The 24,620-nt window shown below is 35.5% G+C and overlaps 1 protein-coding gene across 1 annotated transcript in view; it reads right to left on the bottom strand.

Moving 5' to 3' along the window:
- Nucleotides 1-3,135: 3,135 nt before the first annotated feature.
- The window catches only part of LOC117988981 (uncharacterized), a 34,842-nt gene continuing 13,357 nt past the window's right edge, over nucleotides 3,136-24,620 (bottom strand). The window contains exons 2-4 of the mRNA XM_034976280.2: nucleotides 12,734-12,866; nucleotides 3,748-4,865; nucleotides 3,136-3,290 (exon numbers count right to left, since the gene is read on the bottom strand). Of these exons, the coding sequence (XP_034832171.1) occupies nucleotides 3,150-3,290; nucleotides 3,748-4,865; nucleotides 12,734-12,866 (1,392 nt within the window). The 3' untranslated portion in view covers nucleotides 3,136-3,149. The remainder of the gene's footprint in view (nucleotides 3,291-3,747; nucleotides 4,866-12,733; nucleotides 12,867-24,620) is intronic.

Genomic DNA, 24,620 nt, shown 5'->3' with positions numbered 1-24,620 from the left:
AATTCACACTGGAAAATAGTTCCATACAGCCATATTTTTTTTCCCCAAAAAATTTATAACCAGTGACAATCGGGATGATCTAAAGATACATCTAAATCTGTTCAGGGCATTAGAAGTTATGGTGGAATAAAGAAACTCAAATACATAAACCCTGAAAACATTCCATTTTTATTTTTTGAACAGTCGTGTAATTAATGTTGGCTGATAATCAACGTTTCGTCTTTTTACTGTCTGGGGTTGTACCAGTGTACTGTGTAGCGGTTAACCTGCTAATTGCGCGTTTAAACGGTTAATCCCGGCCATAAACAAACATTGCAAATTGAATGCGAGTAGCAATTCAAGTCCAATTACTATTTTATCGTTTATCTCCAATGAGTGTTTCATTTTCACGTGCATTGCAATAAAATTGTCGCATTGTATAGGTTACTGGGTAATTGATTAATGTAGCATCGATACGGCCTTATCGCGGATCGCAGCGTACGCACAATGTCCAATAAAGTAGGCGATTTTATCAGATGCTGTAAATGAATCAGTGCAGGAGGGTTGCGGTTCGGGGAACTTGAGATGCGACTTACTTTGCGTGGTTTATTTGTTCTATGCATTTGCGTATTGAAGTAAGCAACATTCTAAAGATGGCAAATATTTTATTTTCTTATATTATAACATGTCTAGTTCTTCTGATTAGATCTGGACTGCGCTGTTGGGTTTCCCTAAAGATGAACCACTTTACAGCTTTGACTATTCGGGAAATGTTGCAGTTTTCTAATACTCAGAGAAAAGAGTCATGAAGAATGTTGCTTACAGGCTTAGGTTACGCGAAAGATTTCTATATTTAGGCCAATTTCAAGAAAAATATATACACAAAAAAGACTTGTCCTAGCTGACTGACTGATCTATTAACGTACAGCCTAAACAGCTGGTCGTAGGAAACTATACCTAACTAAAAAAAAACTAAAAATATTTGATCTTTTATTACGTGGGTGCTCACTAATTTTTTTCTTTCAATCAGTTATTGTTTAGTAATAGAGCGGGTGGTTGTCCAGCAGATTGATAATACAATAATTAACTAATAACTATAATATGTTTTAGTCATAAGCTACCTACAATAAGTACTATATTATGTGTAGGTACCTACCTAAGGTATTGATGTAGGAGGAATAAAAGTAGAATACGATTACCAAGTAAATGACAGTGAAGGACATCATAATATTTGAATGTCCACTGGTTCAACATGTTATTTAAGTTGATACTGGGTACTTATATCATTGTAAATTCTGTAGTCGACGTATTTGTTCATGCAAATATGGTGATAAAAAGGTGGTTTGGACACTATTTCAGTGAAGTCTCTCAGATAAAAGGCGTGTTAAAAGTAATCCAAAGGCAAGGTAACAGTTGTTTACGAGTCGCGATGACGCCACATTGGCGAATTCCTGTTCAGGATTTAGCTCATGAATTGCATACATTACTGTTTCCTGTCAATATCAAGAACGCTGCATCGAATTAGTGCGGTCACAGCTCGGTCACAGACATGATCTATATTGTTTTATTTTTCTTTAAAAAAATTATCAGGTACTTAGTTATTTCAGGCATGATTACGGGAAGCTGTGATATATGAAGCCTAGTGGTTAGGACGTTCGCCTCCTAATCGGATGTCGGGGGTCGATACCGGGCATGCACCTCTAACTTTTCGGAGTTATGTGCATTTTAAGCAATGAAATATCATTTGTTTTAACGGTGAAGGAAAACATGAGGAAACCTGCATACCTCTTCATAATGTTCTCAAAGGTGTGTGAGGTCTGCCAATCCGCACTTGGCCAGCGGGCGTGAAACCCTTCTCACTCTGGGAGGAGACCCGTGCTCTGTAGTGCGCCGGCGATGGGTTGATTATGATGGTGATGATGATTACATCCATACGAATGTTGTAAATACCAGTGTGTCTGTCTGTCAGTCTACTAGTCTTGACGGCCCATCTGTTTAACCGATTTTGATGAAATGCCGTACAGATATACTTGCATCTCACGAAAGGACATAGGATTTTTTATCAACAATTTAAATACCTACCTAAACTTAAGCGGAGGAAGTCGCGGGCATCATCTAGAACCTAAGCCATAAAGATCACTTGCTGCAGTATATTTGGCTATACTTATACATTGAACGTAGTTTTATGTTCCAACACCACACATCGTTACAAATACATCAACAAGATGTGCAGTCATGGGCCATTATTTAGTCTAGATAATAATAGGTAATATTATGGAATAGGTAGACAAAAAAGCACATTATATTTGTAATTACATTTATACGACAAAGTGCAGCACTGGAGAAGTCTACGTCCTATAAGTTCATCGAAAGGCTCTAATGATTGGATATTTTCGTTCCCCTTTTAATTTAACCCAGCAGTATTCTCCTATTGGGTCATCAATCATTTTATTGCTTGTTATTATTTTCTTGTAAGAATTGCCATCGCATCTAAAATATAAAATAGTGGACTTAGGTTTTTAAAACATATAAGTACGCTGTTTCGAGGATAACTTTTTTTAAAAAAAATCTAGTTATAAGTCTATTATTATCAATTTTTTTATTCATCAATATGAATATGATTTTGCTTGTTCATATAGTGGAACCAAAATGATTGTGTTTCTAGCTATGACATGATTATAATTGAAATTTTTTATTACTAGATGATGCCCGCTACTTCGTCCGTTGGATTTAGGTTTTTAAAAATCCCGTGGGAACCTTTGATTTGCCGGGATAAGAAGTAGCCTATGTCCTTCCCCGGATGCTAGCTATCGCTGTACCAAACTTTGTCAAAATTGGTTGAATGGATAGGCCGTGAAAGGCTAGCAGACAGACAGATAGACAGACGGACAAACAGACAGATAAATAGGCACACTTTCGCATTTAGATTATTAGTATGGATTGACCATTTATTGAGTACATGTTATGATGAGGAACACTTAGCACCAAATGTCGTGGCTTCATTGAGAAAGACCTTTATGCAGCAGTGTGCTTCCACAGACTGAAATGATGATGATAATGTTAGGTAACTAATGACCTTTGACTTATTTTATTTTCCGTTCGTTTCGTGTTCCATCCTAACTTCAATAATTATAGTGGGGAAAAGATTGTTTAAAATAAAGACACAAAATTTAGATAGTGTTTAATTTGGAACAGAATGCCATTGCAAGCGCTCTTGTTAAGCGTCTTCTCAAGCGAGCTGCAGAATGGTCGATCCGTACTGTTTTCGAATATATCTCGCACTCCGCTACCACTGTAGAGTTGCATGACTCCTGTAATATAAGACTGTTGTTTAGTTGTAGTAAGGCAATCGTGCTGGGAGCTCGCTAAATTATTGTAATTCCTCTTTGAACGGTTTGTATTTAAATAACGGCGCAGCATCTTCTCACGACTTCGTGCTAAACGAATTTAAATATTCTACACGAACTTTCCTATGTTACACACACAACGTTTATTAGCAAAAAAAATAGTTGAGTAAAACTACTACTGTTCATGGATTCACTGATGAGCTAATACTTTTAACTTTCATATCTGCGTGTGCATGTGCAATAATACTTAAATATTTACCTATGCTCATATTAGTAAGGGTTTTTGCTGTTTGCTTAGAAAATGAATAGCACTAGATCGAAGGGCTTAGTCGAAGTCAGCTGTTCTCATAATTTTGTGGTTATAAAATGTTCTTGTCATTCAAACAGATTGATTAATGATGTCAATATTTAATTATTTTACCTTGTAATGGTTGAGTTGCACTTCGCTAAAAGGCGCCGACCATCCAGCGATGCCCGCCGCTCCAAGACTTGCCAAAGGATAATGATTAAATGCTGTCAGCACTCTCTTTGTAAGCATAAAGCTTTTGCTGTAATGTCCTACAGGGCTAATAACTGCTGAGCTAACTATATGACTTGCTACTTTAGGTATTGGCATTTTTTTGCCGCATTCTGATTTGTATTTATTTTGTATTGCATCGTTAAGGAGTTCATCATCTAATTCATATTTTAAACTAGTATCATCTATTAATTCAATTTGCTCTAATACTACATTTTCGTTATCTTTTATTCGTACGTCATCTCGTTTTATATAAATCTTACTTGTGTTTGTGTGTTTATTAGCTTTATAATTACTGACTCCTTGCAGAAAGTCAAAGAAGAAAACGTTTCGAACTAATATTGCAGAATATCGATTTGGACTCCAACCTTGATGAGTTAACCTTTTTAACAGTTCAGCCCAAGTATAAGCTTTTTTTGGTAATAGAATCTCGTCCACGTCTAGTGGAATAATAAATTTAGATTCTCTAAGATTTCTGTACAAACAATCATTGTAAGTTAAAATATGGTCTCTTCTCCTCTGCCATAGAGATCTTTCAGGATTATATTTAATAGGAACATGAAATAAACGGACAATGCCTTGCGCGCGATAACGAAGTAATAGTTCTTCGCTTTCCTTACTTAAACTATCTATATACATATCAATCATGTGCACCCCGAGCAACTTATTTATCTCAATCCATTCTACCAAATTTTGGGATATATCTTTTTGGAATGACATATCTTTTACGCATATTGTGAAAGTTCTTTCATATTTATATTTTGTCTTCGAAGGTGTCAGTATTAATCCGTTCGAAGGATCTTCGCATGGTTGGGTGACAATGGACACCACAGATGTGTCACGAATAGCCTCTGTCAAAGGACACGATAGCAGAAGAGGTGTAACAACTTCAGATTGAGTATTGTCCCATTCATGCCACCATATTTCTTGTGGCTTTGCTGCAACAACTTCTACTGCACATTTGTTCGGATCGATTGAGCGTGTTTGACAGAACAACGGCCCCTCAGATGATATGTTACGACCTGTGAACAAATATTTTGCGATTACTTACTTACATACGCACATGTGTAATATTATTTTTAGTTAGGTAGGTTAGGTAGTTTTGTTCCCTAACAACAAAATAGATACGCTTACAAATTGAATGACAAGAGACCTGTAACTAATATCATAATATAGAAGATAAAAAGTGAAAAATGATAAAATAATGGTTTAAAGATTTCAATCGTGAATTTAATACATATCAGTAATAAATTCATCTATTTTAAAACTATAGACTACAGTGCAATGAAAGTCACTAGTGGCGTACCGCGTAGGTTTATAATAGTTATTTATCCGAGCCATTTTCTTGTGATCGCAACGCTCAGGACCGTCATTATAACGGTTCTTCGATTGCAGTCGGGATGACACTTCCTACTACATATACCTATACATTATATAATATATTTAACAGTAAGTGCCAAAGTGTTCTAACTTTCTACAAGATATTGTAGTACATAAAAGTATATAAAAATAGATGTTCTAAGTTCTCATGATCTATCATGATGATTCAAATCAGACGGTACAAAACGGTTCATCTTTAATTATATTATAGGAAATGGTGACTGATCTATCACCGCACAGTTCAAACTACTGGTCGGATTGGGGTGTTTGGCATGCAAATATAGCTATCTATTATCATTATCACATAGGTATTAGGTAGGCATTTGCTATTAAGAAAGGATTTTTTAAAATTCCACGCTGACGATGTCACGGGCATAATCTATTAGTAAGTGATAAGTCGAGTACCTATATACCATCATAGATACGACCAAAATATTTTCTTTCCACTTTCCACAAGTATCTATAACAACTAAAAGTTCTTTATTTCATTTTGTAGTTAATTGGTGCAGTGTTTTATATTACACACCTATGAATTTAATATACAATTTCACATGAAAATATAGATTCCTAATCGAATCATCGGACATTTTCGTGGGGGTCGCATGATACGTGTGCAGTTGTTTGATTTTAGGACTTTGGCGTTGTATTAAAAATTTGTCACTTAAAATATCTTTGGTAGGTACGTGAAAGGATTAAAAAAAGTGTCATAAAATCATGAGTCAAGATATTAAACATCACATAAAAGTGCAAAACTTTCACGCTTGAACATCCAATGTGAGAAAAAAAGCAGTACCTACCGTGGTTTTTAATCTGTCACTACTATAATATGGAGAGAGAGGAGGATTTATCTGACCCGGGGAAGAATCCACACGATGCAGGCCCGACGCGGACGCCTCGGAGTGACAAATGAGTGTAAACTTATCTCACTCGTGCGTTCCGACTGTGATGCTGCACGATCACTCCATGGATTTTGTTTTTTGCCACCGGATAGCTTTGGTCAGCTTTTTTATTTTATAACTTACTTTTTTAATTTAAAAAATATAATAAAATTTAAAGCTAGCCTTATCTAATCATGCCCGCATGGTTTCAAGAATACTGGCTGCATATTCACGCTGGATAACCAGGCTGATCCTTTGCGCGACTGACGCGCGTTGAATCAGCCCTTCTGTCACCAAATGATGCTATTAATCGCAGTGAAATGTCTTACTTTTATAGTTTAAAAATTCAGTTATTTCAAACAAAATATTAGATACATAGATAGAAAGAAAAACTCTCTAATGCCACACAAAACGTTGCATACAAAAAACAAAAAAAATAAAAAATTGAAAAAATAAAATAAACCCGACTTCAATAACCATACCTAAACTCTAAAAAGTAAAAAGTAATTTAATTTATTACCGAATATATTACTGTATGTCTCGACCTGTCGCGTACTATACTTCTATCTTCATTACCTTAATTTGAGATGCTTCATTCGTGATTTCTTTGTTAAGCATTGATATAAATAGATAGACAGGTACATTTGAAAGAACCTAGAGCCAAGTCTTTCTATATTGTATTCTGTATAGGCATTTTAGTCGTTTATTATACATATAGGTACATATAAGATTAATGATCTCAGCATACTCCTTTTTGGTTTCAAAATAAAAAATCACTTACGCATAGGCGACCCATATAAATTCATATTCTAGTGCATTTAAAGGTTTGTACGCACCTGAGCGGCGCGGCGCGGCGCTTCAGCGAGCTGCACGTCGCGGCACAGAGCTTCAAAATATCATTTCTATCATTTTGTATGGCGCATATCGCACTAGAGCGGCGCTGCACAGCGCTTCACCACGATTCACCGCGCGTTGCCGCGGGGCACATCTGGAGAGAATATTTTGAAGCGCAGCGAAGCGACGCGCAGTGCAGTGACGCTAGTGCGACATACCCAGCGGCGCGGCGCGGCGCTTCAGTATGCGTACGTCGCTCGAATAAGATACACGCGCATCTTGTTAGGTATTTAAAGTACAGGCAAGAATCGGCAAGATAGACCTCAAAATAAATAACGTAGGTTTAATTTTTGGCACATGACGTGTTCCTCATGCGCTTAGAAGTATATCCTCAAAGGTCCCAACCCCTAGGATGTCGGCTTCCCCCCTTCCCAGTGTCTAAATGTATAAATGTCTCTCCGAGCGTTATGAGAAAACATCAATGGTAAAAATAATCCTGATTAAATAACTATAATATATTATGTACATATTATACCTACCTACTTCATCTAGGTAGAATAAATAGTTTCGGAAATATGCCTACCTATTGTTGTACTTGTTTATATTATACTAGCTTATGCCCGCGACGTCGTCCGCGTGGACTACACAAATCTCGAACCCCTATTTTAGGGTTCCGTACCTCAAAAGGAAAAACGGAACTCTTATAGGATCACTTTGTTGTCTGTCTGTCTGTCTGTCTGTCTGTCTGTCTGTCCGTCTGTCTGTCAAGAAACCTACAGGGTACTTCCCGTTGACCTAGAATCATGAAATTTGGCAGGTAGGTAGATCTTATAGCTGACATTTGGGGAAAAATCTGAAAACCGTGAATTTAGGGTTAGATCACACAAAAAAAATTAAATTGTGGTCATGAACTAATAATTAGTATTTTCAACTTTCGAAGTGAGTGACTATACCAGTCGCTGCCACTACAATATGGAAGAGTATCCTGTCTTGCTCGAAAAGGAATTTGCACGACGCGTTGACAAATGATAGTGAACCTGAGAACCTGACTCATATATAGAGAGAGAGAGAGCCAGCGCGTGCTAGACCTTCGTTATTTTATAGAAGCTTGAAGTTTTTCTACGTATTGTCGTCCCCACCACTAGGAGAAACGTTTATTTGGATGTTTGCTTAGAATTTGAATCACGGTGGCTTTGGGAGATAGCAGGTATTAAAGGTGTAAAAAGTCTTACGTCAAAGTATAAAATCTAACTTTTTTATATTTTCTTCGGAATACTTAGTATTAGAAATCACGTCGTGAATTGCCAGACACTTAGTGTCGTAGCAACCTCCTGCCAGACACCCTTAAACTTTTAAACTTTAAGAGTGTCTGGCAATGCATGACGTGATTTCTAATACTATTCTGAAGAAAATATAACAAAATTAGACTTTATACTCTGACGTAAGAATTTTACACCTTTATTACCTGTTATCTCCCAAAGCCACCATGATCCAAACAAACATCAAAACAAACGTCCCTCCCAGTGTTGGGGACAATACGCAGGGAAACTTTCAGCTTTTATAAAATAACGAAGGTCTGGCACGCGCTGGCTCTTAGTCCAATAGGTACTTTTAATGAAATATGCTTTACGATCAATTCTTTTCAGCTACTGTTCTGATCTATGAGGTTGTGAAGTTTACATACTTTTTAAATATAGGATAGAATCTCAATTTATTTTTTACTTTTCCTTGGGTTAAATAAATGGACGTCGGCCTGCTATTCGGGTGGTCCAGGTCTCGACCCCGGGCACGCACGTCTAACTTTTATCATTTATAGCCATTAAAATATATCATATATCGTTCCAGCAACGCACAAGACAGCACAAAAACGCACAAGACTGCAAAGTGCAAATACTATTTTATACGTGGCATAATCTTGTACCTATATCAAATATTTGAAAAGAGCAACCGCCGAGTTTCTTGCTGGTTCTTCTCGGTAGGGAAGGCATTCCGAACCAGTGATAGATGCATCCGACTATTCGAAAGTACTTACTTGTAAAAGTTTATCTGAATAAAAAAGATTTTTACTTTAATGGGCTTTTTCACTGTCCATCCGTTGAACCGATTTTGATGAAATTTGGTATAAAGATAGCTTGCATCCCGGGGAAGCACATAGTCTACTTTTGATTCTGGAAAATTAAAGTTCCGACGGGATTTTTAAAAAGCTAAATCCACGCGGACGAAGTCGCGGCCATCATCTCGTAAAAATATAAATTACACAGACACGTTCTTGATGAAAACATTTAAAAACAACAACACGCACCTTCTTGCAAAAACACTACAATTCCCCACCGCTCCAGTGGAAACAAAACAACCTTGTCAGATCTAAATAAATGGTGCAGGCAAGCTCTTAAAACAAGTCTTCTGTGAGGTGTTAATAAATGACCTGTGTTATTGCGCTGGACAATTGTTTAATTGCTTTAGATGTACAGTACGTAGGTAGGTACGTTTTCTTATTTATCCCTCATAGTTATTTTGCATCAAAATTACTTGCGTTAACAATTATAGAACCACAATAATAAAATTAGCTATAAATGTGGAGTATGTACATGTAGAGACAATAAAATATTTTTTCAATAATTACTTATTTATATTCACACTTCTATTTTTCTATTTATTTGCAGAACCTGCGCTACCGACCACGCTGCTCAATGCTGCACTTATTACTCAACATCAGCAACTTAATAAGTATATACAATTAATTTTAATGAGTTTGAGAAATATGTAACCGTCTGACTTGGTATGCGTTTTGGCTTACTGTAAGCGTAACGAGAACATATTTCATTTTAATAAATAATAGCAATATAAAATAAATCTTTAAATAGGTATTTGATATAATATTCTTTTTTTTAAAACATACAACTCATACAAGGCACAAAGATAGCGCAGCAAGACATCAACGTCAACGCGGCTCCTCGAAATGTTTCTCTAGCGCGCTCCCTGTTTTCTCCAATCAAACTCAAATTTTGTAGAAACGTTCTTATAAACCAATATCTGTTTCTGTGGTGAGGACAAACCACAGACACAGATATTAGTTTCCACGTAAATCTTTGTTAGATAAGATATCAGTTACCTACTAGAAAATATCTACAAAAATCTGGCAAACGCGCCTTCAGTGTGACTTCTTGCCATGAAGTTTGCGTTGCTCGTTGTGCTTGTAGGCCTGTCCATTAAACTCTAGCACGTAATTTTTCAGGACACAATTGAGGGAGTCCATATACGAGTCGAACATGCAACTTAGGTAATGCTTGTACTAACCATTGGTCAAAAGCGTTATGGAATTAATATACTCGTACAGTAACGTACGGCAGAAAATATTGTACATCGACCTTTCGAAAGAGATATCAGTTTCGTAGAGCGTTGTCTTTGTTGTTAAGACCGACAAAACGTCACATACATAGGTATGAGAGACAGAGACAACGCTCTACAAGTCCGAATTCTCATTCTAAAGGTCGATGTACAATATTTCTTGTCGGCTACTGTATTTAGTTTTTATTCGTATATTGACGCCGACATACCATATGATTTTACCGTAGGTACGTACATGCATAATTTTTATTAAGATCTCAACAACTACCTGCTAATTACCTATTGCTCGCGATATATAATTAAAGAATGAAATTCTTTTCCCTTTGCTGGTTCGCAGATAAAAAATGTACACCTACGTTAATAATGTCATGTGAATAATGTATGACGGTAGGTTTTATTTTAATTAACAGACAGTGCATCAAGATGCGCTTGCGCCAGAGGGCGTATTAATAAAACTTGTCAATTGCGCCACCTAGGTATTCCGTAGAATAGTGATGGCCGGGCCACTGCAGCGCAGTCCCTTGACAGTCAATTTTTCTTAGTCGACACGGATTTAAATGTATTAGAAAATTTGAAATAGGTAGACTTCTTCTTACGATCCACTGTTCGAAAGATCTAAGTAGTTTAAAAAAATAAATATAAAATGATTTTGTAATCATTTTGATGTGACTTATATCATTTTCAGATTAGAATTAAGATACCTACAGCAAAATAATTTTGATGGTTTAATGATACATAGTTATTTATTGTAGATTTTCGAGTCCAGTCTAAATATTAATCAACGTTGGTATTTCGACTCAACTTCGATTTTAATCGCCCATCACTATCGATGGGATATTAAGAAATTATTAAATTATACGTGCTAATTTATCATTTTATACTCAGCTTTTACAAAATACCTAGTAAACAGGTGTTTTCGAGTGGGTACCGTTGTAATCACTGATGTCGGAGGAATCTAACGGTTGTAATAAACTTTGCCATTCGTGTAAGACTGAAAGTTTTACAGTCTTGCGTAATAATATGTATGTATATTATTAATGATATGTAATAATATATATTCATAATATGTATATACATAATAATGTCAGTCAGTAATAATGCGTCTTAACTAACAATAGGAAAAAATCTTTAGTAAGAAATAATATATTTCAATGGATTTTTAGGACCAAGACTTAAATAATAAACTAATAGGAACATCGTTGGCAAGTAATTTCCATGCAAACTGTAATTTTTAAGTGACAGGTTGACAGACAAAACACTTTAACAAAAAAAAAACGTTAAAAATTAGGTATTCTAGAATACCTACGTATCGTGTAACATCATTACCGATTGTTTTTTAGGGTTCCGTAGTAAACAAGGAACCCTTATAGTTTCACCATGTCAGTCCGTCTGTCCGTCCGTCCTCGGTTAATCTCAGAGACTATTAGTGCTAGAAATCTGTAATTTGGCTTGGGTATAAATATTATTCACGCCGACAAAGTGGTGAAATAAAATTGTGATAAATTTTTTTTTTAGGGTAGCTCCCCTACATGTAAAGTGGGGATGAATTTTCTATTTAATAGAATAGGTCTTTTAAAAATATTGTGAGTGTGGGAACATCATTTTTCGATTTCTAGATCAGAATTGAAGAAGAAGAATAAGAAGATGGTACATCACCTAGAACTCAACATTATTTTTACTAATTAACAAGTAAAAAGATCTACTGAAATGCTGCGAAAGATTCAAACAGATACGATGCACTTCGATGTTGAACCTCCGTTTCATTTGTTTATTTTATTTACGCAAACAAAACGCCTACACTATTCGATAATGATCGATATACTTAAGTAATAAATGTTGGAAAACTTTATTATCTTGTTCAAAATTCAAATACACATAGCTAAGACTTGGCGCAAATTGGCTGCTATTGTCTGACAGTCTAGCCTCTCTCTAGAAGACATAAGTTACTTCTTTTAACATGAAGTTCAATTAGATTCTCCATGAATTCTTCATCTGTCAAGGAAATCTTCAACTACAAACACTAAAATGTTTATTTTTTGTATCATCGTTGTCGCTCCCGCTCTCCCCATCGCTGTCATAAAGGCCGTCGTCTAAAACTCTACTATCAGTACAGTTTATAATAATAAATGAGAAATGTGTTTGTTTGTTGGTTTGTCCTTCATGTCACAACGGAGCAACGGATCAACGTAATTTTATACATGGATATAGTTAAAGACTTGGAGAATGACAAGGCTACTTTTTATCCCGGACAATCAAAGTGTTCCCACGGGATTTAAAAAAAACCTAATTCCACGCGGACGAAGTCGCGGGCATCAGCCAGTGAAAAAATAATGGGATTTAGGTTGGGGCACATAATATCGTCATACAATTTATTTGAAGGTAAAAAATAAGGTAGGGTAGGTATGTCATGCATGTTCACAGATGGCAATGTTTGGAATGTTCCTACTGACCGTGAAAATTAGCAAGAATGCGTATGTAGCGTTGCGAAGCCCTGTCGTCGTAGTACGCGGCGTACAGTGACACCGATGTCCCGCTCACATGTTGCCACAAAGAGCTCTGGGTGGTAGGTGACCAGGTACGATTCTGAAAAATAATAACAAGAAGTATTGAAAACAATACAATATGTTAGTGGGAGGCTTGTTACCACACAACTTGTAAAACCGTACTACCAAGCGTTTCTTTAGAATAGAATAGAATAGAATAGAATGTTTTTTTATTCATGTAAACTTTTTAAAAGTGCTTATGAATAGTCAGGTTTAATTTACTTTCTTTTTTTACCGTTCCATACATAAAAAAAAAGACGGATCCCTTATAGAATCACTTCCTTGTTCGTATGTAAGTCTGTCTGTCAAGACTTTTTTCAGGAACACATGGAGGTGTGTCAAGTTGAAATAAATATAAAATACTTTGGTCTACGATCCCTTGGAGCTGTGAAAAATCAAGCTTCTAAGTCAGCGCAGTCAAAAAATACCTGTAAAAAATATAGCTATTACCTACATAATAATTATCGCGTGGATTACGCGATTATCGCGCAAGTAGGTAATGCGACCATCGCGTGCGTGCGTCAAAAAGATCGAGACCCTGTTCGAGATCAGGATGTTCATGATCTCGCGTTCGTACGATTAAAAGTTGCGCGAACTTGCGATGATCGCGTAATCGCGTCGTATTTAAGACAACGCCTTATGCTGCATATTTTGACATTCGTAAATAAATAAGTCCATACATTCCGCTAATCCAGGACCATGAAATTTGGCGAGAAGCAAGGTCTCACAGCACAAACAAAGAAAAAATTCCAAAGTCGTTAATTTGTAAATTATAATCACAAAATAATCCCTACCCATATTTTTACAAATGCGAAAGTGTGTTTGTTTGTTGGTTTGTCCTTCAATCACGTCGCAACGGAGCAACGGATTGACATGATTTTTGCATGGATATAGTTTAAGACCTAGAGAGTGACATAGGCTACTTTTAACCCCGGAAAATCAAAGAGTTCCCACGCGTTTTTTAAAACCCTAAATCCACGCGTACGAAGTCGCGAGCATCAGCTATTAACCACTAATTAAAAGTTAAAACTGATATATACCTCCCAGATTAGCGCACGTCTATCACAGACTACACCGTCAGAACTTGATACCGAAATCAAGTATTTTTGTACAGACAGTCCTCAACTTATGGAAGAAAAATATTCTAGAGTTAACCTACTTGGTAGGTCGTGTGTACCAGTTCGAAATTCCGTCATCCAGTATGGTTATTTTACTGCAGAAATATATTCACATAAATATTTTCGAGCAGACTGTATTTCTTATGGAACACCTACATTTTTGCTGACAATTAAGCACTTACTCTGGCCTATTATCAAAAAAAAAACCATACCGTCTACCGAGAGTGGCGCAAATTATGGTAATCGTTTACCTAATTGGGAAATTTGCAAGCCATTTCTACAAAGAATTATACGAATATAGGTGTTACTTTGTGCATCTGGATAAAAACCCATCACTATTATAAATGCGAAGGTGTGTTTGTTTCTCGGTTTGTTCGTTTGTCCTTTAATCACGTCGCAACGGAGCAACGGATCGATCGGTGTGATTTTCTCATGGGTACCTATAGTTAAAGACCTGGAGAGTGACATAGGCTACTTTTTATCCCGGGGAATCAAAGAGATCCCAAAAGATTTTTAAAACCTGAATTGACGCGTACGAAATCGCGGGAATCCACTAGTCTTCTATATATATATAAAAGGAAAAGCTGACTGACTGACTGATCTATCAGCTCAAACCACTGGACAGATCGGGCTGAAAATTGGCATGTAGATAGCTATTGTAATATCCGCAAAGAAAGGATTTTTAAAAATTCAACCCCTAAGGGGGTTTGTGTAGTCCACGTGGACAAAGTCGCGAGCATAAGCTAGTATTATATAAACGACTGCTTCCCACGTACTATTAAATGTTATGTTTTTTTAAATAAGTACACAATTGAAATAAAATGTATTTTGTTTAAATTGCATGAAGGCCAACTTACAGCGTTTATGATAAGTTAGACACCCACCACAGAACCACCGATTCAAAAAGCTGATTGTATTGAAAAGATTTGGCCCAGAATCTCAATTGTAATGGATTCTATTATCTTCTGATTACACCTAGTGCAGATTGCCAGATATGGGGCTGTTGGACTGTTGGTCCGATTCCGACAAAAGCCGGCGAAAATAGAACATATTGAGAACTAGTAGTTCAATCCATCCCCCTCAGGAAATGCAACGGTCGCAGACCACACAGCCTGGTAAGTCGGAGGTGAAGAACCTGTTGAATTAAAAAAAAATCCGATATGGCGTAGAAAACCCACAGATTATGTCTTTAGTGCGTGCGCCGGTAGCGGTTACAATTTATTATCTTAATACTATCGCTCCTTCAGAACGTGGTTAGCAGTAATTAATTTAAGGATGTGTCACTTTCAATGCATTCCGGCATCGACTGTAGCCGGTTCATTTGCATAAATCGAGCCTTCGTTTGCTTCTACGGAGGAAAGTCACTGATTTATACCAGCTTTTTAAACAGAATCTACTTATTTTTCTTATATCACCATTATAAATTCTACCCTGCCGTACAGTTTAAAAGTTCATTATTGCAAATCTCAGGGCTTGAAACTTAGGATCTTTTGTTTTACAAAGTGATTCATGAGCGGAGTCGTGCTTGATTAGCTATTGTGCTTTCGAACGTGTCAAGTATTGTTTTATACTCTTTCTCTATTGAATAGGTTTACTTATTAGATCATCAAATGTTATTTATTAGAGAAATGCGCCCTTACATTTACCGAGAACAAAGAATATGGGTGCAATTTCAAAGTATACTCTTTTTGTAAGCTTAGAACATTCAAGCTTTTTAAGCAGACTGAGAACAGGAACCGGTTAGGTAAATTATTTGCTTTGTATGAAAACTTGCGGATGCCTAGGCACGACTTATTCGCTAGAAGGCTATAAAATGCGCTTTTCCACATCCCAAAACCAGTGACTCATAATACCCCCACTTATTAATACTTATTATAAATGCGAAAGTGTGTTTGTTTGTTGGTTTGTTAGTTTCTCCTTCAACCACGCCGCAACAGAGCTACGGATGGACGTGATTTTTTGCATGGTTATCTTTTTCTCCCGGGATAACAAACAGTTCCTGCAGGATAGCCTGCTATTTTTTTACACATTTATCCTCCAATCACGCCACAACAGAGCTACGGATCCACGTGATTTTTTGATGGTCATAGTTGAAAATTTGGAGAGTGGCGCAGGCTATTTTTATCCCGGGAAAATAAACAGTTCCTGCGGGATATCATGCTATTTTTTACACATTTATCCTTCAATCACGCCGCAATAGAGCTACGGATCAACGTGATTTTTTGCATTTTTATAGTTAAAAACCTGGAGAGTGTCACAGGCTACTTTCTATCCCTGGAAAACAAACGGTTCCTGCGGAAGAGCATGCTATTTTTTACACATTAATTATCCTTTAATGAATTTACAAGTTTCGGCATTGTAAGATCTCATCAGAGAAACCAATTACGTGAGATTTTAGAAAACATCGATTAGCCGTACTTACTATGATTCAATCCAAGACTTCTATTTCGTGTGTACAGTATTTTTACTACTGCCCCGCGCCACAAAGGTAGTAAGAAATAAGAATGACTGTATTATAGCCTTAATAAGCGCTTCGCAGACCGCAGTCCTGCGTATTTTATTTCTGATCATTTGTACCAATCTTTCTTTTTATATCGTTCATTCAATTTTATGGTTACCGATTCCCAGAGATCTTTATCCGGTTTTTATTTATTATAAAATTTATTGAATATTTTATACAAAAGATATAATATTTCGTTTAAAATGTGGATGGCTTACTCAAAATCCATAAAGTCTCCCACACAAGCGTTGGTAATTCTATAGGGCAATCTTTATTAATGTAGGTATCTTACTTAAACCCAATCTATGTTCATGTTAAGATATTATTAATACTTAAGTTTGAGTTGTTAAATATCTTTATGAACTGGCTAAGTATTTTTGGTAAACGCGTTCTGAATCGATTTCGTAAAATCCTAGGTAAAATCGACTTTCTATGTCGGTATTACGTACCTATTATGAAAGAAACACGCGGGAACTCTAGACATTATTATGAGACCCGTATATTCAAATCTTTCTGTCCCTCACATCATACCATGGTCCATGGCCTTTGTTCGAGAAAAGTATAAGTAGGCCATAGAATTCAAAATCAGATCATTTACTTTCCATATCACTCACTTCTTTAGTCACACCGTTCACGACTATGTCCCATTATGTATTTATTATTACATAAATCGACTTTAGTCAGTTACAAGAATGCCTGACCGTGCCTTTGAAAAGGGGTCGCGCTTTGTCTTGATCTGAGTTTTGTCAACTAAGTAGGTGTATATAGGGAGAGAGAGAGAGAGCCAGCGCGTGCCAGACCTTCGTTATTTTATAAAAGCTGAAAATTTTGTTTTTCTGTGTATTGTCCCCAACACTGGGAGGATTTTTGGATCATGGTAGTTTTGGGAGATAACAGGTAATAAAGGTGTAAAAAATCTTACGTTAAATTATCAATTTTTTTTTTTATTTACTTCGAAATAGTATTAGACATCACTTCATGCATTGAGAGACACCCTTAAAGTTAAAAGTTTAAGTATAGGCAGGGGGTTGATCCAAACAAACGTTCCTCCCAGTGTTGGGGACAATACGCAGAGAAAGTTTCAGCTTTTATAAAATAACGAAAGTCTGGCATACGCTGGTTCTTAGTCCAATACAGCGTGCAACGTGACTAGAAGCCCGGTCACGTATAATGGCTTAGGTTTTACATTTTAATGACGAATCTTTCCTATGTATGAATGAGTAGGACAGTTATTTTTGCTACTAACCTATTTATTAAGCGCAAACACGGTGCGGAAGTAAGCGTAGAGATATTTTACTCTATTTCTTTTAGCTTTAAAATAATACGGCCATTTTATAAATTCAGTCATATTGTATTATTACTTACCGTCTAAGTACATGAACACTTGGAAAATGCTTATTCCAAATGTAAATTAGGTTTTTAAGGAACTATTTTAAATTCACTAGAGAGAGAGAACTTCATAGTCGCTGATCGTTCCTCCCTGTGTTGGGACAATGCGATAAAACTTTCAGCTTTTATAAAATAACGAAAGTCTGGCCCTCATGGGCTTTTAGTCCATTAAAGTTAGCTGCCTATTCTATTTTCATACGGTTTTCACCAATAGACAGAGGGATTATCTAAAAAGCTTATAGGCTATAAATTATGATGATATAATGATGATGATATAAATGATGATGATGATAATATAAATTTACCCGGTAATCGTCACCCGGTGCGAAGCCGGGGCGGGTCCCTATAGTTATGCTACAAAAATTAGTAAGAAAAAGACTAGGTCTGCGATAAGCAAAAAAACAAAATGACCTCATTTGCAGTATTAATGTGGTCTCGTTTCACACGGACAAAATGACTACGAGTACATAATATATAATTTTATTCGACTGTAATGCTATATAATCAATCCTCAGCCTGATTTCAACTCCATTATCTTATGGTACACTGTAAAAAATTGTAATTGCTCCTGCACTTAGATAATAATTATTACTTAAAAGAAGTGAGCATGATCATATATTTTTTTTTTTTTTAAGTTTTGAAAATATATTTTGTCAATAGTGTAGGTACCTAGTAATAACCTCGTAGCTTTAGTTTTAGGTTTACATTATTAATTATCACCAAATCACCACTATACTATCATAGAAATCCAACGAAATATCAAAAAAGATACCTGGCATCGACATATTTCATGACTCAGCTACTGCATTCAAAAAAAAGCTCTTATCATTTTACGGTGGGTTCATCTCCTAAGTGTTAGCGACATTGCTTTGCCTACAGTTGAATTTAAAAAAAGAATTATGAGGGGAGGTAAAAATGGCGGCAATAAGAGCGGGAGCTATTGATTTGAAGCAGGGAAAATTAGAATTTATAATTATGTCTTGAAGAAGTTAATAGTTTAGAACTAAGATTGAAGTTTATTAAGTATTGTCTAAATGGAATAAAGTCAGTTCCTATAAGTTGGGGATATTTTTATTAGTTCCGAAGTGAAGATTACTCATCGCCCACAATTTTGTGAGTACCTATTTTTATTCGTTTATTAAAGTACCTATGTACTTTGAGTGTTAAATTGAGTTTTGATTTTGTCTCGACTAAAATGCAGAACATAGATATTATAATAATTTATATTTTAAAATATTCAAATGGACTTTAGGAAAAGTCCGGAATCATAAACAATAGAGTAGTATTATATTAGGGTATAGAGTTATCACTCGCGGAAAATATTATACGAAACCATCAAGGAAATCAGCACTCCTAGTAGTTGGTGTACGAACTAATTTTCTTAGATATACCCATAACTATGGTTCTGTTGTTCTGCTATATATAGCCCTTATCCTACACCTATTGTTGTTATAATTTTTCGAGGTTATTTTGATACAAGTTTATCTCTTTCATTGTTGTTGCTTAATATTTAACATAGTAACAATGAAAGAGGTAAAACTTGTGTCTAAGTTGAGTGTGAACTATTTAAAACAAAAGTAATATCATCACAATATCTTTGTTTTATTAAACTTAATAAAGTATAACATAGCATTTTAAATTAAAAAAAAAAACCAGTAACGTCGTGTCTAGTGTTTACTGTCCAAATTCTGGACGAATCCGAATGAAAAATGTAGTAAAACACACCGACCAAAAAAAAAGGGTAAAAAAAAAACTGGGTGAAACATAAAATAAAGGTTTTTTTTTTTTTTTTTTTTTAGTTTACGGCCCTGGATAACAGTTCTTTAAGGCCTTTATTTATTAACTACACTTCATTGACCACAGATCGATAACTTTTTTTTTACTGGTTTTACGGCTCTGGGTTCTAGCTCTTTTGAGCCTACCAATAACTTATAGGATAACAATATACTTACACTAGCGGCACGCTATGATGGCCGGTTTGACACATTACAATAGTGATGTGGAATGTCAATTTATTCTCGAACAAAAAACAATTAAGTTTTGTTTTTGTACCTGATTAAATAGGTTTAATAAAACAAAAATGTATATGTTTATTTAATTTATTTGAACGAACTGAATATTTGAACGAAAATGAATATACATACTTTATATGCACACAAGAAACATATGAATACAAAAGATACCGAAAAAGGTGCCACAAAAGGCCATAATTAATCAGATTCGTCCATACTACTATTTTCACTGTCGTCACTGCTATCATCACATACATTAATAATTATATGTTCGTTTTCTATAATATTATCTATTTTCACATCTCTTTCATAATCTTCCCTTATTAATTTAACAGTTCTATTCACAACCTTTTCCCAGTCTCCTTTAGTCACATGTTCACAAGCTTCTTCTAATAATTTTAGCATTTTTTTTGTGGTAAATGGGGGTTCTGTATTGTGTCTTGCAGCATATCCCTTAATTTGAGCCCACACCAACTCAATCGCATTATACTCACAATGGTAAGGCGGTAACCGTATAACTCTGTGCCCATGTTCTAATGCTATTTCGTCAATGACGTATCGGATCTTGGTTGGTTTGTTTTCTTTTAAAAGACGTACTAATTCCGCTTTTAACATATTCATGTTTGCATCTACGCCATTTTTACGAAGCCATGCGACGATATCAGCTTTCTTTTGGGATTGGGCAGGTGGCTTGTCAATTTGCATCGAGTGGTATGGGGCGTTGTCCATAATTATAATAGATGGTTCAGGGAGGCTACACAACATTGAGGTAAACCATTCAGTAAACTTTTCTCCATTCATGTCTTCATGATAGTCTCCAGTGGTTTTTGACGCAAAAGCCATGAGAGAACCTTCGACAAACCCGTTGATGGTTCCGGCGTGACAAATTATAAGTCGCGATCCTTTTCCTACAGGAACTTTGGAAGTAGATGCTGCTGTGTCATCGTTCCAAGAACGGCCTACAGTATGGTTAGCATTAAGCCATGTTTCATCCAAGAACACAACATTTTGCCAATTTTTGATTTCTTTCACTTGCCGTAAAAAAGTATACCTTGCCATCGCTATATCAAATCTTTCCATCAATATTTTGCGTTTGTTACATTTTTTGTATCGAAATCCAATGGTCTTCAAAATCTTCGTTAAAGAACTTTCCCCACCGAAGAATAATCCAGCTTCCTTCAGTGAATGCACCAACTTTTTTCTTGTTGGATACTCCTTCTGTAAATAGTAGCCGTAAACATGTCTTCGGATAGCATCGGCATCAAAGCTATCGATGCCTACGACTGGTTTTGCTCGTTTTCTCTTTTTTGGTGTGTGAAGTTTATTTTCTTCTGTGCCAGTCTCGCCATATTTTTTTTTAGTTATCCGTCTAACAGTTCGTTGTCCAATATTAAGCGCATCAGCTACGCGTTCAACCACTGACGTTATAGGTAAAATTGGCCCTCCATTTTGAGCTTCACGATCGAAATAGTTACGAAGGCGTATTAGGAACTCACGTGTCTGACTATTTAGAACAGTTCTCTGCGTACGTTCGGTCATATCGACGAAATCCACAACAAAGGGCTTGAACAGAGTCCAAATTAACGAGCAAGGGTCAACAGTAATGCAGTATCAATATTTGAAATCCAAAGCCAGGTCAAAACTATATCACAATCGCATTGCACTGACAGTTTATACTTTTCGAAGCAACGTCAATTCGAAACTGCTTTGTTTTGCATTGAGCATTGACGCGAGTTTGCCGGAGGTAGTAGTTGTGCTAGCCAGCGATCCTATGTGACGATCGTATTAGATTCCATTTTTAAAAATTTATTGATATTTTTTTGCGATTTCAGAGGTTTGTCCACATAGTGAAAATTGTTCATATTCACAAGTACATTCACCCCTTAAATGGTGCAAACTGATTTTTCTACACTTGTATACATTTAAGAAATCAATTTAATAAATAAATTTTGAGTCCTAAACCTAAAACTACATTCGATAAAATTTATGAATCTCTGCACATCACTATCGTCAATAAAGTAATACAATTATTTCCTTCAAAGTCGTTATCAATTAATACGGAACTTCATGAGCGGACAAACGTCAAACCGGCCATCATAGCGTGCCGCTAGTTTAGTAGATAATCTATGGGATAACCTAACCCGGGAGAATCTGGAAGTGAGAAAAGTTGTATGATGTCAAACTAATTAATGTCGATTTATTATTTCATCAAAATGTAGAAATTTAATAATTTTAAAATGAATAGGGCATTAGGAGGCAATCAATCAGTTTATTGATTTATAAAATGTTTATAAGAATTTATATTACAGTCGAAATTATTAAAATAATACACTAGGTATATTTTGATTATTTTAACAAAAAAAAATATATATGCGTATAACGAAACGTGTAACGATTCTAGAGAAAAGTACCTATGCCGGCATTAAAAATAATCTTTGGTATTGCTACTACAAATATTATTAGCTGTTGATGTACAAACTACCTATATCAGTTCATATTTCCATAGTTTTGTTCGAAGTAAAAAGCACCGTGACATAAACGTCGTTAACACTTTTCCCGATGATAAAACAGTTTAAAACACTCACTAATGCCTTGTGGTCCACGAACAACATATCAAATATACCTACACGTAAAATTCATTCTTTTTATCCATGATTTAAGCAAAATTTTTATTAAAAATGAAATGAAAACAAAATTAAGATCCACAGAGTAAACTAAAATGCTAGTTTGACGTTTCGCATTCTTTAATTTCTTTAGACATTGCAACCACAGACGAAAAATGTATGAATGTCAGGGACCGTACACATCGATAATTCGTTCAGAATCGGAAATTGATCGAGTTATTTAAATCAAATTATTTTAATATAGCATTGTGTACAACAGAATCGGCCCCATTGTTTACGAACCATCAATAGATATATAAAGTTATTTTATATTGCGTTCTCGTAATAGTGTTTACGGACTTATAAGTTTTGCAAGTGCATAAAATGAAAATATAATTCTTTACATCAGAGTTAATTCATTCAAACGTCCACATTCCCAATATAGTTAGTTCAGCAATAGCGCATCACTAGAGGTCAAGTCAAAATAAAGTCACGTGATCAGTATCGCCATATTTGTTATCTTTTTGGATCAATCATAAATTGGAATGCAGCTGTATAGGTGTAGTATGCATATTTCGATTCGTTCCTCGAAAAGGCAAAGGTCGTAGACCATGCAGCCTGGTGAATCGTAGATGACTTAAAATATTTTAATTGTGATATAATTTTTTGTAAAATTAAAAAAAAATTACTAAACAGCACATTAAAAAAAAATCTGAAAAAATATATATTTGCGCAAAAAATTATGCGCGGGAATCGTAATAAAAAAATTAATCTTTTACTCTTGAAAGTTAAACGTTTTTAAAACACGACAATTAACAATAATAAATTATGTACCACCTTTTAATGGTGATTTTGTTGCTGCTTTGTTTTTATTTCTGTTTCAGCAAGAATCTGTAATGATGATCAAGATGTAAATGCGGTACAATTTAAAGATCATAGTTTGATAAAGAGATTGATGTCATACAAGAAACAAAATTTATAAGCTATTGAAATATGCAGAAGATATTACTTATAGCAAAATGTGCCATGTTATTGCCAGGACGTTGTGGATAATATGATGACGATCACGATAAGACAATGAGACTATTAGTTTGCGGCCATCAGGTTGGTGAGCGGGCCACCATGGCGTAAATGATATAATTAATTAAGATGATGATTAAGATAATGATTAAAATGATGATTAAGATGATAAGAGAAAGAGACTATTAAGTTTGCGACCATAGGCTAGTGAGCGGGCTGCCATGGCGTAAATGATATAGTTAGTTAAAGATGACAATTAATAATAAGTGAGTATATCTCTTAAGTTACACTGCATTTACACATTTAAAGAACTCAGATACTGCTTAATAGTTTTTATTTTGTTCCTTTCAGGCATCATTGACGTTACGATCGTGGATATTTTACTGATGTCATGACGTTGTGGATATGATGACGATCACCATAAGAGAATGAGACTATTAGTTTGCGGCCATCAGGATGGTGAGCGGGCCACCATGGCGTAAATGATATAGTTAATTAAGATGATGATTAAAATAATGATTAAAATGATGATTAAGATGATAAGAGAATGAGACTATTAAGTTTGCGACCATAGGCTAGTGAGCGGGCTGCCATGGCGTAAATGATATAGTTAGTTAAAGATGACAATTAATAATAAGTGAGTATATCTCTTAAGTTACACTGCATTTACACATTTAAAGAACTCAGATACTGCTTAATTGTTTTTATTTTGTTCCTTTCAGGCATCATTGACGTAACGATCGTGGATATTTTACTGATGTCATGACGTTGTGGATATGATGACGATCACCATAAGAGAATGAGACTATTAGTTTGCGGCCATCAGGATGGTGAGCGGGCCACCATGGCGTAAATGATATAGTTAATTAAGATGATGATTAAGATGATGAATAAAATAATGATTAAAATGATGATTAAGATGATAAGAGAATGAGACTATTAAGTTTGCGACCATAGGCTAGTGAGCGGGCTGCCATGGCGTAATGATATAGTTAGTTAAAGATGACAAGTAATAATAAGTGAGTATATCTCTTAAGTTACACTGCATTTACACATTTAAAGAACTCAGATACTGCTTAATAGTTTTTATTTTGTTCCTTTCAGGCATCATTGACGTAACGATCGTGGATATTTTACTGATGTCATGACGTT

The sequence above is a fragment of the Maniola hyperantus genome, chromosome 15, assembly GCF_902806685.2.
Source record: "Maniola hyperantus chromosome 15, iAphHyp1.2, whole genome shotgun sequence".
NCBI lineage: Eukaryota > Metazoa > Arthropoda > Insecta > Lepidoptera > Nymphalidae > Maniola > Maniola hyperantus.
Note: the sequence above shows the minus strand (reverse complement) of the source record. Positions and strands in the feature narration are given on the sequence as shown.